This window comes from Saccopteryx leptura, chromosome 2 (genome assembly GCF_036850995.1).
Source record: "Saccopteryx leptura isolate mSacLep1 chromosome 2, mSacLep1_pri_phased_curated, whole genome shotgun sequence".
NCBI classification, from domain to species: domain Eukaryota; kingdom Metazoa; phylum Chordata; class Mammalia; order Chiroptera; family Emballonuridae; genus Saccopteryx; species Saccopteryx leptura.
In genome coordinates this window covers 222,474,039-222,488,006 of record NC_089504.1, presented here as the reverse complement: position 1 = coordinate 222,488,006, position 13,968 = coordinate 222,474,039, and the positions used below count along the sequence as shown (strand labels likewise).

General features: G+C 46.2%; 1 protein-coding gene across 5 annotated transcripts in view; it reads left to right on the top strand.

The window, feature by feature from the left end:
• The first annotated feature begins 7,076 nt into the window (after positions 1-7,076).
• Positions 7,077-13,968, top strand: part of DOP1B (DOP1 leucine zipper like protein B) — a 98,923-nt gene continuing 92,031 nt past the window's right edge. For 2 of the 5 annotated variants that reach the window (XM_066370247.1, XM_066370245.1), the window contains exons 1-2: positions 7,077-7,226; positions 13,249-13,413. In XM_066370247.1, coding sequence (XP_066226344.1) covers positions 13,276-13,413 — 138 coding nt within the window. In that variant the 5' untranslated portion in view covers positions 7,077-7,226; positions 13,249-13,275. Of the gene's footprint in view, positions 7,227-7,624; positions 7,846-13,248; positions 13,414-13,968 lie in introns of those variants that run through there. The other 3 variants (XM_066370246.1, XM_066370248.1, XM_066370249.1) reach the window with 3 other exon arrangements.

Sequence of the window (13,968 nt, the reverse complement as noted above, 5' to 3'; positions counted from 1 at the left end):
TGTTTGCAAGGTTTCCCTGCCACCTCTGTCATCTTGTTCATGCCTGGGCAACTTTGTCCAGACCATCTCCTTGCTCTGACACATGCAGGTGTCTTCCCCTTCACCTGTCTGCGCTCCCCTCTGGTTTACAGCCTGGTATGATTACTCAGATGCCTCCACGGCCCCTGCTGTGGTCTCGTGGACAACAGGCAACTCCACATTGACTGCTTTCAAAGGGGACTGGTTCCTGTTATAGTCTGTAGAAAAAAGGACTCGAAGACCAAATGATATTGCTAAAGAGAAAATATATACTTGTGAAGAAAGCTTGGAAAGGAATGAAGACCTTAGTCAGAATGATTAGCTGGACAATACAAATACAATAGATGTCCAATGGACAACATGCAAAGGGAAGAAAATACATTTTCCAAGTGTAGGTGGGCTGTTCACAGTGGGAACAGCAACACTGTCACTTGTTCATGACCACAAAAACTACATCTGACAATAATATTGCAGAAAAAAAGGGGTAATGCAGCCCTGGCCTGGCATGTAGATATCCCAGGTTCGATTTCTGGTCAGGGCACAAAGGAGAAGTGACCATCTGCTTCTCCACCCCTCTCCCTCTCCCTTCTGTCTCTCTCATCTCCTGCAGCCATGACTTGGTTAAAGCAAATTGGCCCCGGGCGCTGAGGATGGCTCCATGGCCTCACCTCAGGCGCTAAAATAGCTCAGATGGCGAGCAACGGAGCAAGAGCTCCAGATGGGCAGATCACCTAGTAGGGGGCTTGCCAGGTGGATCCCAGGTTGGGGCGCATGCAGGAGTCTGTCTCTCTGCCTCCCCGCTTCTCACTTAAGAAAAAAAAAGGGGGGTAATGCCATTTTTAAAATATTCTATTAATTTAGAGAGAGGTAAAGAGAGAAAAATTAAACATCAACTTGTTATTCCACTTATTTATACATTCACTGGTTGATTTTTTAAAAAATTGATTTTACAGGCCCTGGCCGGTTGGCTCAGCGGTAGAGCATCGGCCTGGCATGCAGGGGACCCGGGTTCGACTCCCAGCCAGGGCACATAGGAGAAGCGCCCATTTGCTTCTCCACCCCCGCCCCCCCCTTCCTCTCTGTCTCTCTCTTCCCCTCCCGCAGCCAAGGCTCCATTGGAGCAAAAGATGGCCCGGGCGCTGGGGATGGCTCCTTGGCCTCTGCCCCAGGTGCTAGAGTGGCTCTGGTCGTGGCAGAGCGATGCCCCGGAGGGGCAGAGCATCGCCCCCTGGTGGGCAGAGCATCGCCCCTGGTGGGCGTGCCGGGTGGATCCCGGTCGGGCGCATGCAGGAGTCTGTCTGACTGTCTCTCCCCGTTTCCAGCTTCAGAAAAATACAAAAAAAAATAAATTAATTAAAAAAAAATTGATTTTACAGAGAGGATATAGGGGTGGGGAGAGCAAGAGGTATCAACTCATAGTTGCTTCACTTTTGTTTTTCATTGATTGCTTGTCATATCTGCTTTGACCAGGCAAGCCCAGGGTTTTGAACTGGCAACCTCAGCATTCCAGGTAGACACTCTCCCCATTGTTCCACCACAGTCCAGGCTTCATTGGTTGATTCTCGTACATGCCCTGACTGCAGGATCAATCCCACAACCATGGTGTGTAGGGAAGATGCTCTATCCAACTTAGCTACAGAGCCAGGGTGATAATACTGTTTTCCATTTGGAAATCAGTAAAGCATGAAAATACTCAAGGTTTCATTTATCTTGGAGACTAGGATTGCCTAGGTGACCCTATTACTTCTGGTCTATCACAGGGTGCAGGGTATTTATTTTTCCTGACTTTCCAACTTACATAGCAGCACAGCAAATGCCTCTCTGGCTCTCTCAGCCCTCACCACACTGTTTCATCCTCTCTGGACAAAGGGAAGTCCGAATTCTACCCAGCCTGCACTTCACTTCCTTCCTCTATCTCTCAATTGCCTGATTAAATCCCACATGCTCTTATGTTCGTCTCGGACCATAGCTCCTAAGACATTTTAATGACTTCTTTTCTGGCTCTAAAAACATTTTAATGATTTTCTGTATACTTCCTGCCTCCCTTTTACATTCTGGTCTTCCTCTATGTGGGCTTCCTGAGTCCTGCCAATAATGGGCAGTAGCACAGGGATGTGGATCACTTTCAGGATGGCCTGTTGGGCTCACAGACAGGAAGTGCACAAGTAAACAGACAGGCCAATCCCTTTGATTTCATCCCTGTCCCCTTTATTGTCTCTACTCAGATCTCACCTTGACATTTTTGGGTCAGCAGGTAGCTCACTTAGAAGACTCTTAATTGTAAACTGCTGATATGAATGGCATTTCTCATTTTTAAGAAAAAGGCATAGGGGGCCCTTATTGGATGATCTTCCCAGCACCCTCTCCCCAAGAATTACCTCTTGCCTCCCCACCCCCTGCTTCTTCCCCAAGTTTACAGCTGCAGCAACTACAAGATGACTTTGTCCTGCTAGCCTCAGTTGACTACTCCAGCCCTGGGACCAACTGCAATAGAACCCGGGAAAGCTCTGAGCTATTACTGTGAGCAGGCCCACCCCATGTGGTCCAAAGAGCAGAGGGAGCCAGGCATTGCCAGGGAAGGAGACAACTGACTCTCAAAAGCAGCAGTTACAGAGTAGCCCAAAGAGAGACAGCTCCCGCCCCATGGTGGCAAACCTTTCCTGGCCTCAGACCATTCCTGAGACACCTGGTTCTAAGACATGCTCCATGATCCTCTGTAAACTTAAAAGAAAGTTCCTTTTTTCTTAAGCTAGTGTAAACTGGGTTTTTTGCAACCAAAGGAGTCTAATAAAAGTGCATAAAAATGTTTCATGGTATGCAATAGTGAAAAATAGATTAGGCTTGGAATCAGAAGGGAAAAAGAAAAAAAAAATCATGAATTGAGAATCCATGGCATACTAAGAGTTTCCCAACACTGTTTTACATAGTTCTCACAACAGTCCTTTGAGGTAGATACTAATGTCATTTTTCAAGTGAGGAAGTAAAGGTTTGGAGAACTTGATCAACTTGCCAGGATCACATGGCTAAGAGCCGAGAGCCAGGATTGTCTCTAGGACTGTTTTGGCATGGAGTTCCCTAGCTTTACTTGGCACCTCACACTTGTCACATTCAGCTTTACCACTATGAGTGTAGAGACAATGGGAAACTCTTTTGGTATAAAAATGAAGGGAGGTTATATAATGAATGTAGGTGATTTGTAAGCCATGTGGTTATTGGATCCCCAAATTGGATCTCCATAAGGTAGATAAATGAAATATAGTTTAAACGGGTTATCTATCAGATGTGTTCTTCAGGCACCAGATGGAGCCAGTGATCCTGTCTACATCAGCTTCTCTGTGACACACTTTTCTAGGCTGACCTATGTGTGGGAAATCCCCACACAATATCAGCCTTAGACCTGGCCTTGGACTTCTCCCTCACCTACAGAACTGCAACAAGGATTGTGACAGAGCAAAAAGCCGAACAGTAATATAGTGTGGAGATGAAACCAGTGATAATGACGATCCTGACAAAGGTTTACTTGTTCCTGCAAGTCAACCACAGGTGGGCACAGCATCAAATACAGAACTGTGCAGGACTTCTATCCAGATGGGTGGAGTAAAATCAAGTTTATAGAAGAGACACACTTAAAAAGTCACCAGTATCTTCACACAGAAACTCAGAATATGTTTATCTGGCCAATCTCGCGAATGGGTGGGCCAGCTTGAGTCAGATAATGTAGTCATCTCTGACTTATAATGCCTTTTCTATGATTAGAAGAGGTAACAAAGTTCTGATTTCAATTAAACCTGAAATGCCCTAATTAGTATGAGCAGAGCTAAGTAGACTTTTAAGTGTGACAAGACTTGACCCAAGAAACACTTCTTGTAGGAATAAACTTTCAAATCTTAATGCTATACGTTTACTGTCAATCCTAGTTATAACCTGAGTTATTACTTTATGGGTTTAAAATACAGTTAACCCTTGAACAACATGTGTGTGAGGGGTGCCAACCTCCCACACAGTGTAAAATCTAAATATAACTAATACTTGAACTTGTTAATTTAAATGAACTTCCCACACATTTGGAGTTCTTTGGAGATAGGTGACATAAATATAAGGCATGCATATTATTTTATGTAAATTTATTAGGACAAAGTTGTACCTAGTGGTTTTGGCAGACTGGTTCTCCCTCTTTTTTTTTTTTTTTTTTGTATTTTTCTGAAGCTGGAAATGGGGAGAGACAGTCAGACAGACTCCCGCATGCGCCCGACCGGGATCCACCCGGCACACCCACCAGGGGCTACGCTCTGCCCACCAGGGGGCGATGCTCTGCCCCTCTGGGGTGTCACTCTGCTGCAACCAGAGCCACTCTAGCGCCTGAGGCAGAGGCCAAGGAGCCATCCCCAGCGCCCAGGCCATCTTTGCTCCAATGGAGCCTTGGCTGCGGGAGGGGAAGAGAGAGACAGAGAGGAAGGAGGGGGAGGGGGTGGAGAAGCAAATGGGCGCTTCTCCTATGTGCCCTGGCCGGGAATCGAACCCGGGTCCCCCGCATGCCAGGCCGATGCTCTACTGCTGAGCCAACCGGCCAGGGCTTCTCTCCTTCTTTTTTAAAGGTGAGTATAACTGTTCTTTTATCTCATCAGTTCAATGCACTGTGGGGTGTGGCTATAATTTGAAAAATCTCACCATTTTGTCAACTCTGGTTTTTATTTATTTATTTATATATTTTTTTTAGAGACAGAGCACGAACCAGAGAGAGGGATAGGGACAGACAGACAGGAACACAGAGAGATGAGAAGCATCAATCCGTTTTTCGTTGTGGCACTTAGTTGTGCATTGATTGCTTTCTCATATGTGCCTTGACCATGGGGCTACAGCAGACCGAGTGACCCGTTGCTCAAGCCAGCGACCTTGGGCTCAAGCTGGTGAGCCTTGGTCAAACCAGATGAGCCTGCGCTCAAGCTGGTGACATTCGGGTCTCGAACCTGGGTCCTCCGCATCCCAGTCCGAAGCTCTATCCACTGCACCACTGCCTGGTCAGGCTCAACTCTGTTTTTGTAAAAATGAAATTTATCATCTTTTCATTAGGAAATAAATTTTCATGAAATAAATTTTCTGGCTAAATGCTCAATCCTTTTGTTTTTCTCTGCTTCTACTTTAAGACCATTCCCATAATTGACCATTGGAGGATTTACATCCAGGGCACTTAGTATATAGCCAAAGAAGATAGAGATAGCTAGGCCAGAGATCCAGCAACCCAAACTATTAAAATATTCTTGGTGATTTGGGGAAGGAGATAAATCCCCTTGGGAATCTGAGACAAACGATATGCCCTTTCTCCAAAAACATTCATATATACTTAAAATGTTCTGCACAAATTATTTATTTATTTTTTGTATTTTTCTGAAGTGAGAACGAGGAAGGCAGAGACAGACTGCCGCATGCTCCAGACCAGGATCCACCTGGCATGTCCACCAGGGGGCAATTCTCTGCCCATCTGGGGCGTTGCTCTGTTGCAACCAGAAACATTCTAGTGCCTTAGGCAGAGGCCATGGAGCCATCCTCAGCGCCCAGACAACCTTGCTCCAGTGGAGCCTTGCCTGTGGGAGGGGAAGAGAGGAAGGAGAGGGGGAGGGGTAAAAAAGCAGATGGCAGCTTCTCCTGTGTGCCCTGGCCTTAAATCGAATCCGGGACTTCCACACGCCGGGACAATGCTCTACCACTGAGCCAACCTACCAGGGCCTGTTCTGCACAATTTAGGGTATATGGTACTCTCATGCTAAACTCTTTCATGACTGCCTTAGCCCCAGACTAGACCTGAACATTCTTAAGGGACCTTAAGGGGTTCACGGGTAGAAGCTTCTATAGAAATTATAACCTCAATCAACAGGTAGCATAGTTTTGGTTGGTCCCTAACCCCAGCTGGTGCAGCCAGGCTGCTCAGGTGAACTCCACCTGACTCCCATCCTTCAAGGTGCCTCTTGCCCTGCAGCTGTCAGGTCAGGTTGGGTAGGTCTAAACCAGAGGTCCCCAAACTACAGCCGGCCACATGTGGCCCCCTGAGGCCGTTTATCCAGCCTCCGCCACACTTCCAGAAGGGGCACCTCTTTCATTGGTGGTCAGTGAGAAGAGCATAGTTCCTATTGAAATACTGGTCAGTTTGTTGATTTAAATTTACTTGTTCTTTATTTTAAATATTGTATTTATTTCAGTTTTGTTTTTTTACTTTAAAATAAGATATGTGCAGTGTGCATAGGGATTTGTTCATAGTTTTTTTTTTTTATAGTCCGGCCATCCAACGGTCTGAGGGACAGTGAACTGGCCCCCTGTGTAAAAAGTTTGGGGACCCCTGGTCTAAACTGTCCCAGGTCTGAAGGTTTGTGAGAATGACAGGAAGGGGTTACAGTTTATCTGTAAATATTAATGCTCTTTAGAGTTGACGAGAGCCCCTTTCCGAGCCAAGATGCACTTAAATTAACCAAACTCATCTCAGGAATTAACTTCTTCACCTCCTCCGATGCCAAGGGTCGGGATGGTTGCGGCCTGTAGGGGCGAGGCACCTTAGCTGGAGTCCTCGAACCTCCTGAGGCCCGCCTCCTCCCCAAGCGTTTGAGTGACCGGAAGAATGGGCGAGCCAGTTGCCTTGGTCCCTTCCTTGCTTGAGTCCCACGGTTCCCCTGTCTCTAACTCCAAAGCCCCTCCTCGGGCAAGCTGCTTCAACCGTCCGCGTTCTTTGGGTTTCTCGGGAGCGCCAGGTTAGGGTCGGAGCCCCCTGCTCACCTGTGCGAAGCCTGGCTGCTGGGGACTGGCCCACTGCGAAGGCGCGAGCTGGCAGCGGCTGCTGACAGCGACGCCCGCCGATGGCCCGGAAGCTGTGGGACGAAGCCGCGTGCACCGCAGTCCATGCGCAGGATCCTCCCACAGGATCCTCCCACTCCCACCGAGAGCCCGCCTCCCAACCTCCCGTCCCAGCCCCGAGCGCGCAGGATACGCCCGCGGTCCCGCCCCCCGCACCTAGGTCCCGCCCTTGCCCCGCCCCGCACGCCGAGGGCCCGCCCCCGGAGCCGCCCCTTCCCGGAGCCGCGGCCACACGGGCTCCGGCGCAGCTTCCTCCGTGGTCCCGGCTTCCCACTGCGCCGCATCCTCCGTCCTCTTTCCGCCGCAGTCCGGCCGGCTCCTCGCGCCGCTCGTGGGGGCGTCCCTGAAAAAGGCCGCCGCCGCTGTGGGTAAGTTGGGCCCGCGTCCTCGGCCTCCGCGTGGAGCCAGGGGAGCCCAGGCGTCTCCCGCCGGCCCGCGAGTGGCGAGAGGTGCAGGCGTCCTCCTCGGGCTGCGCAGGCTTTTGGCGGTGAAGTGGCGCCGGTCCCGGAGGGTCGGTGGCTTCCGGAGCGCAAACCCGTCCAGCACTGCTGTAGTGCGGGGGCAGTTCTGGCGAGGCCGTGCGTGGGCGTTGGTTCCGGCCCGGGACCCCTAAGAGGCAGCCCAGGAGGCTGGGCAGATACCCCTGTTCCCGCTGCTCCGGGTAGGGCGAGAAGTGCGGCCACGCCCTTGCCGGCGGGTTGAGGTCAGGTGGGTCACGGCCCATCAGTTCCTCAGCTCGGCCTGCCGACGCTGGAGAAGCTGTCCCTTTGTTTGCTGTGCGGACCTAGGCAGGGAGGACTGAGACCCTTATAAAATGAGGGCTTTCCTGTTAAGGGAAGACCCCAAAGTGTCCCCGGGAGAAGGGATTCTAGCCTCGATGCGCGCTCTCTGCCTGCCTGTCCCCTGCGTCTGACAGGATTGCTGGCTGTTGCTGACGTGGGTGGCCCTTTAGCAGTAGTGCAGCTGCTTATGGAAACTGCACCGCAGGTATTTCTCTAACCTGGGACAGCTTCCCTACACCTTGGAAAACTTCTGTAGGATTATTTTTTTAAATAAGGAAGTGGAGCTCCCCTTCCCCCGCCCCCTTCAGCTTGCTCCCATTACTGTCTTTAAATTTTCCACAATTTAATTACTGTTTTGAAAGACCAAATGAAAAATAATGTGCCCTAGAGTTGACAACCACTTAACCAATTGCAGAGGAGTGTTTTTGTGCTGTAGACTAAGGGTCATTATCTGTTGATAAATGTCCTTGCTCATGAAGGTGGGTGGGTAGCTGTTATTTTTCACTGTTTTCTTTTTCATGTAACTCAGAATTGTTCCTTCATGTAAACATCCCTACAATTAACTTCTGGCTCTGGCTGTTGATTTTTTACTTGAACTTGTTTTTCTGAGGCATTAAGAATAGGTAAGGAGAGAGATTTTCTGCTGACAGCTTAGATTTTCAGGCAGATCCATCTTGTCAGATACAGTTTTTTAAGTGATGACTCTTGTGTATATTATTGTTAGTAGGCTGTAGAAGTCTCGCACAGTAAAAGTATTAAGGATAGGCTGCAAGATCATTTTAAATCTGCTGCTTTAAGTGCTGGACTATAGCATAATGTAGTGAAGGCTCTGTGCATTATGCTCACCTGAGCTAGAATCCTGATCTGCCAATTGCCTGCTGTGTGCCTGGGGCTGTTTTTTGGAGGGCCTGATTTCCAATATCCTCAGCTGGAGTTTGATGATACCCATCTCACAGGACTCTTGTGTGATGCTTGAGATAAATGCATGTGTAAATGGTGGATTTCCCAAGCCTACCCAGAAGACTTTCTTAATAACATAATATTGAATGCCCCATATTTTGAAATAAAGAAGCTTGCTTGAATGACTATTTCCAAACTTCTTAATTGTGCTGTTAGTTTTACAAAATAGTACTTTCTTTGTATAGCCAACATTGAACTGCTCCAGCTACCTGCTCTTGTGACTGACACCCTTCTTGTCATGAGCAGTGATGCCCCTTTGCTACCCACCTACTAAACACACACATTATCACTGACAAGGCTCTCTCTTTTCCTGCTAAGTAGCTGCCCACACCTGTGAACCTCTGCTGGTAGTTGGGCTTTCTCTATTCTTTCCTCTTGCCACCGTCACTCTGTTACTTCAGCCTGCCCTCTGTCACTCTGTGTGCCATGTTACATTGAAATTATGTATTTAGGTATTTCCTCTTTCATTGGACTATGAACTATGAGAGTGAAACCCAGCCTTTTTAATGTTTCTTCCCTCAGTTCTTTGACATTTAACAGACTACACATGGGGATTACAATGGTTCAGAGATGCTGGATTTCAGACCTGTAAATTTCCTGGGGGCATAAAAACTTATGGACTATTTGGATGATACCTTACTTTGCAAAATAAGCAAACTACCACTTCTCGTTGTTACCATCTTTAATATTTTCAAAGTGTGAAGGCTATTTCAGAAAAAGGGGCAGGCCTTCCCAAGAATGAGCAAGCGAGCCTATGGTGTGGGTACAGTATATTTTTTGGAGAGGCCCAGCATGTGCAAAGGCTCTGTGGTAGGAAGAGTTAGTCTTAGGTTAAGCAGAATATCTTGAAGAGAGAGGTTGGAGGAACCCTGTAGGCCACAGTATGAGTGGGAGAGGGGTTTGGACTTATTGTAAGCTTAATGGGAAGAATTGATTGATTGATTGATTTTTTACAGAGACAGAGAGTGAGTCAGAGAGGGATAGGCAGGGACAGACAGACAGGAATGGAGAGAGATGAGAAGCATCAATCATTAGTTTTTCACTGCGCGTTGCAACACCTTAGTTGTTCATTGATTGCTTTCTCATATGTGCCTTGACTGCGGGCCTTCAGCAGACCAAGTAACCCCTTGCTGGAGCCAGCGACCTTGGGTTCAAGCTGGTGGGCTTTTGCTCAAACCAGATGAGCTCGTGCTCAAGCTGGCAACCTCAGGGTCTCGAACCTGGGTCCTCTGCATCCCAGTCTGGCACTCTATCCACTGTGCCACCGCCTGGTCAGGCTTAATGGGAAGAGTTTAAACATGGTGAAGATGGGTTTTTCTTTTTCTTTTTCTTTTTTTTTTTGTGACAGAGAGGGACAGATAGGGACAGATGGGAAGGGAGAGAGATTAGAAGCGTCGTTCTTCATTGCGGCACCTTAGTTCATTGATTGCTTTCTCATATGTGCCTTGATGAAGGAGGGGGGCTTCAGCAGAGCAAGGGACCCCTTGCTAAAGCCAGCAACCTTGGGTTCAAGCCATCGATCTTGGGGTCACGTCTATGATCCCACCCCGCACTCAAACTGGTGAGCCTACGCTCAAGCTTGTGACTTCAGGGTTTCAAACCTGGGTCCTCCGTGTCCTAGTCTGATGCTCTATCCACTGTGCCACCTCCTGGTCAGGTGAGGTGTGTTTTTCTTTAAAAAATTACTGATTTTTAGAGAGAGAGGAAGGGAGAGAAGGAAACATTGATTTGTTGTTCCACTTATTTATGCATTCATTGGCTGACTATTGTATACGCCTTGATCAGGGATTGAATCCTCAACCTTGGCATTTTGGAACAATGCTCTCACCAACTGAGCTACCTGGCTAGAGCAGTGAAAATGGGTTTTAATTTATGTGCAGAGGGTTCTTGGATTGCTTTCTGAAAGTACATACAGAAGTGTTAGGAAGTTTCCACAGGCTTGCGGGGGGCAGGGGGAGGAGGAGCCATGCACAGCAGTGCAATCAAGATGGAGAGCAGGCAAGTCCACAGCTGTTTTGGGAGAAGAGCCAATCGGAGTAGGGTGCAGTGTGGCCAGTGAAGAGAAGGAAGAGACTAGAATGATGTCAAAGGTCCCATGGGTGGTAGAGCTACTTTCTGAGTAAATAAGACTGGAGAAGGAGCATGCCGAGCAAATGGAATCAAGAGTAGAGGGTTTTCTTAGTTTAATTTATTTTTATAATTGTTCTATTGTTAATTTTTTACTGTGCTTAAGAGGATAGGTTTTTTTAAACAACAGCATTATTGAGATATAATATACAGACAATAACATTCACCCAAATATACAGTATAGAGATTTTTAGTAAATTTTCTGAGTTGTGCGCTCATCGCCATAAGCCAATTTTAGCACATTTCCATTTCCCTAAAAAGATCCCTTGTGCCTATTTGTAGTTCTTCCATCCCTACTCCCCACCCTTGGCAACCACTGATCTCCTTGACATCTCCATAGATTCAGCAATTCTGGGCATTTAATATAAACAGAATTGTACAGGTCTTTCATGACTGGCTTTTTCTACCAACTGCGTGTTTTCCAGGTTCATCCTTCCTGAACCCTGTTTTAGTACTCTGTTCCTTCTTAGAATTGCCAGTTAGGAGATATGTTCCCTCACTTGGCCAGTAAATACAATATATGTGGCCAGAGAGCCTAGTTTGGGATGCACCGAGTTTTGAGACAGCTGTGCCACATCCAGGTGGAGGGGTCAAGTGGATACGTGCATGACTGTGGACATCAGAGGGAGGTTTGGGCAGGTGTTATAAGTCCATGGGTTGCTAGCACAGGGATGGTATTTGTAAGTTATAGGAATGGGGAGATATAGATCACCAAGAATAAAGAGAAAAAGAAAGAGGCACCCAGGCTTGGTGCCAGGATTGTCAACATTTCCATATCTTATAGAGTATTTTTTTGGAGTTGTAATTTGTTTAAATAGACTGATGGGATGACCTTCAGATTTTTTTTTTTTAATAGGAAATATTCTTACCTCAAAAAAGTCTATATTGAAGGCATCCTAAAACCGTAGAGAATTCTGGACACGTAAGCCTACAGAATGGACAAATAAATACACAGACTTGCCCCACCCTCTGGGGTTGGACATTGGGGCTGGACACCAGAGGGAGGGTGTCCTGTAGTACCTATGAGTCTCTGAGGTCATAAATATAGAATACTTCATGGGTCAGCATTAAGTACTCTCACAGATTTTTAAATGAAGGAATAAAAACAAAACGACAGAAGTGTGCATGTATATTATGTACGTTACAATGTATAAATGATGGGTGTGTTCACAAAGTCAAGTCAGCAGCATTCCCTGTTGTTCTTTGTTTCCTTTTGTCTCATTGCGGATAAAAATAAAGGGAAATGATTGCTGCTGGAGTTGTGATTAGACTGTCTACATCTTGGGCTTTGCAATAGCTGCAGTGGTTCATATATAATGAATGTGTCTAGCCACAGGAAAAGATGAAAGAATCCATCAAAGAATGTACAAGGGCAAGAAGAATAAAGTGATAGTTTGGGCTCTGGTGTAACCTCCTACATCTAGACTCTACACCAGGGGTCAGGAACCTTTTTGGCTGAGAGAGCCATGAACGCCACATATTTTAAAATGTAATTCCGTGAAAGCCATACAACTACCTTTGTACGTTATGCATTATTCAATAAAAATTTGGTGTTGTCCCGGAGGACAGCTGTGATCGGCTCCAGCCACCAGCAACCATGAACATGAGTGATAGGAAATGAATGGATTGTAATACATGAGAATGTTTTATATTTTTAACATTATTATTTTTTTAGTTAAAGATTTGTCTGCGAGCCAGATGCAGCCATCAAAAGAGCCACATCTGGCTCACGAGCCATAGGTTCCCTACCCCTGCTCTACACTCTGGCCTAAAACTGTCAGGGCAGCACCTGGTGGGGCCTGTAGGGGGATGGGAGCTCAGTAACTGAATAGCCTGTCAGAAGACTCTGACATCTTCATGTTTTTTTAACTTTTTCTCCCCACCAGATTTTTAAAAATTTTTATTGATTGGTTAATTTTAGACAGTGAGAAATAGAGAAAGAAAGAAACATCAATTTGTTGTTCCATTTATTTATGCATTCATTGGTTAATTCTTGTATGTGCCCTAAGGGAGAATTGAACCTGCCACCTTGGCATATAGGGACTACCCTCTAACCAACTGAGATACCTGGTCACGACCAGATTTTCTTCTAGAATATGTCTAATCCTCTATCCTGGTCTAGTAGTAGAGAACCATTGAACTACCAAGTAGGTTGTTTCCTTAGGTTTTATAAATGCTCTACAATGGGAGAGGCCATCTGCATTCAGCACTATCCATTGGCAACAATATGTTAGCTGCTTTGTGAGTTCACCTCCCAGAATTAATTTTGTCAGTGAGGTAGAACCCCAGCCTTGTTGATTCTACCCGCATTATCCATTCATCTAGCTCAGAATCCAGGAGGGTGGGAACTGTTTATCTTTTATCTGTGATAGTGCCTGGACTAGAAACCTTGCTCAAATATTTGAACTGGATCTCCTGAGTGCACGGTGCTGTGCAATGGACGCCTGTCCTCAACAGCTCTGCGCTGGGAATGATTTGTGTCCTTGAATAGCTGCCTCACTTATTTTTAATTTGCTTTTAGATATTTCCTCTGCTGTGAGAATGTAAGATGGATCCAGAAGAGCAGGAACTACTTAATGACTACAGATACAGAACTTACTCTTCAGTGATTGAAAAGGCTTTAAGAAATTTCGAGTCCTCCAGTGAGTGGGCGGATCTTATCTCTTCACTGGGCAAGCTCAACAAGGTATGTGGGTGGAGCGTGTTTGTATTGCATGGACGCAGGGACACAGCTGTCCTTCTCCTTTATATTTTTTAACTATTGAATTGATTGGGGTGACATTGATTAATAAAATTATATAGGTTTCATGTGTGCAATTCTGTAATCCATCATCTATATATTGTATTGTATGGTCACCACCCCAAATCAAGTTCCTTTTACTTCTTCTAAGGGATTGTCAGTTACATGCTGATTATAATAATTAGAAACTATAGATAAGAAGAGCCACCCACACTGTCACCCAGAGTTGCCAGTGTTAACTGGTCATTGTACGTACTTCCTGCTTTCTTTCCTGAGCATGTAGTGCGGACATAGTCAGTAGAGTAGCTGAACAGTCTTTTTTCTCAATAAAATAGTCCAATCAGTTATTTAAAGATGAATTGTTTTCTATGTACGTTTAGGATTCATATGGCTTTTTCTTCTTTGGTCTAGTTTTTTGACCATTTTACTGCTGACTGGTAATTCCTAGTTACCAATGAGGAATGAAATAAATATTGAAATCTGCCTGGAAATTGTGTGTGT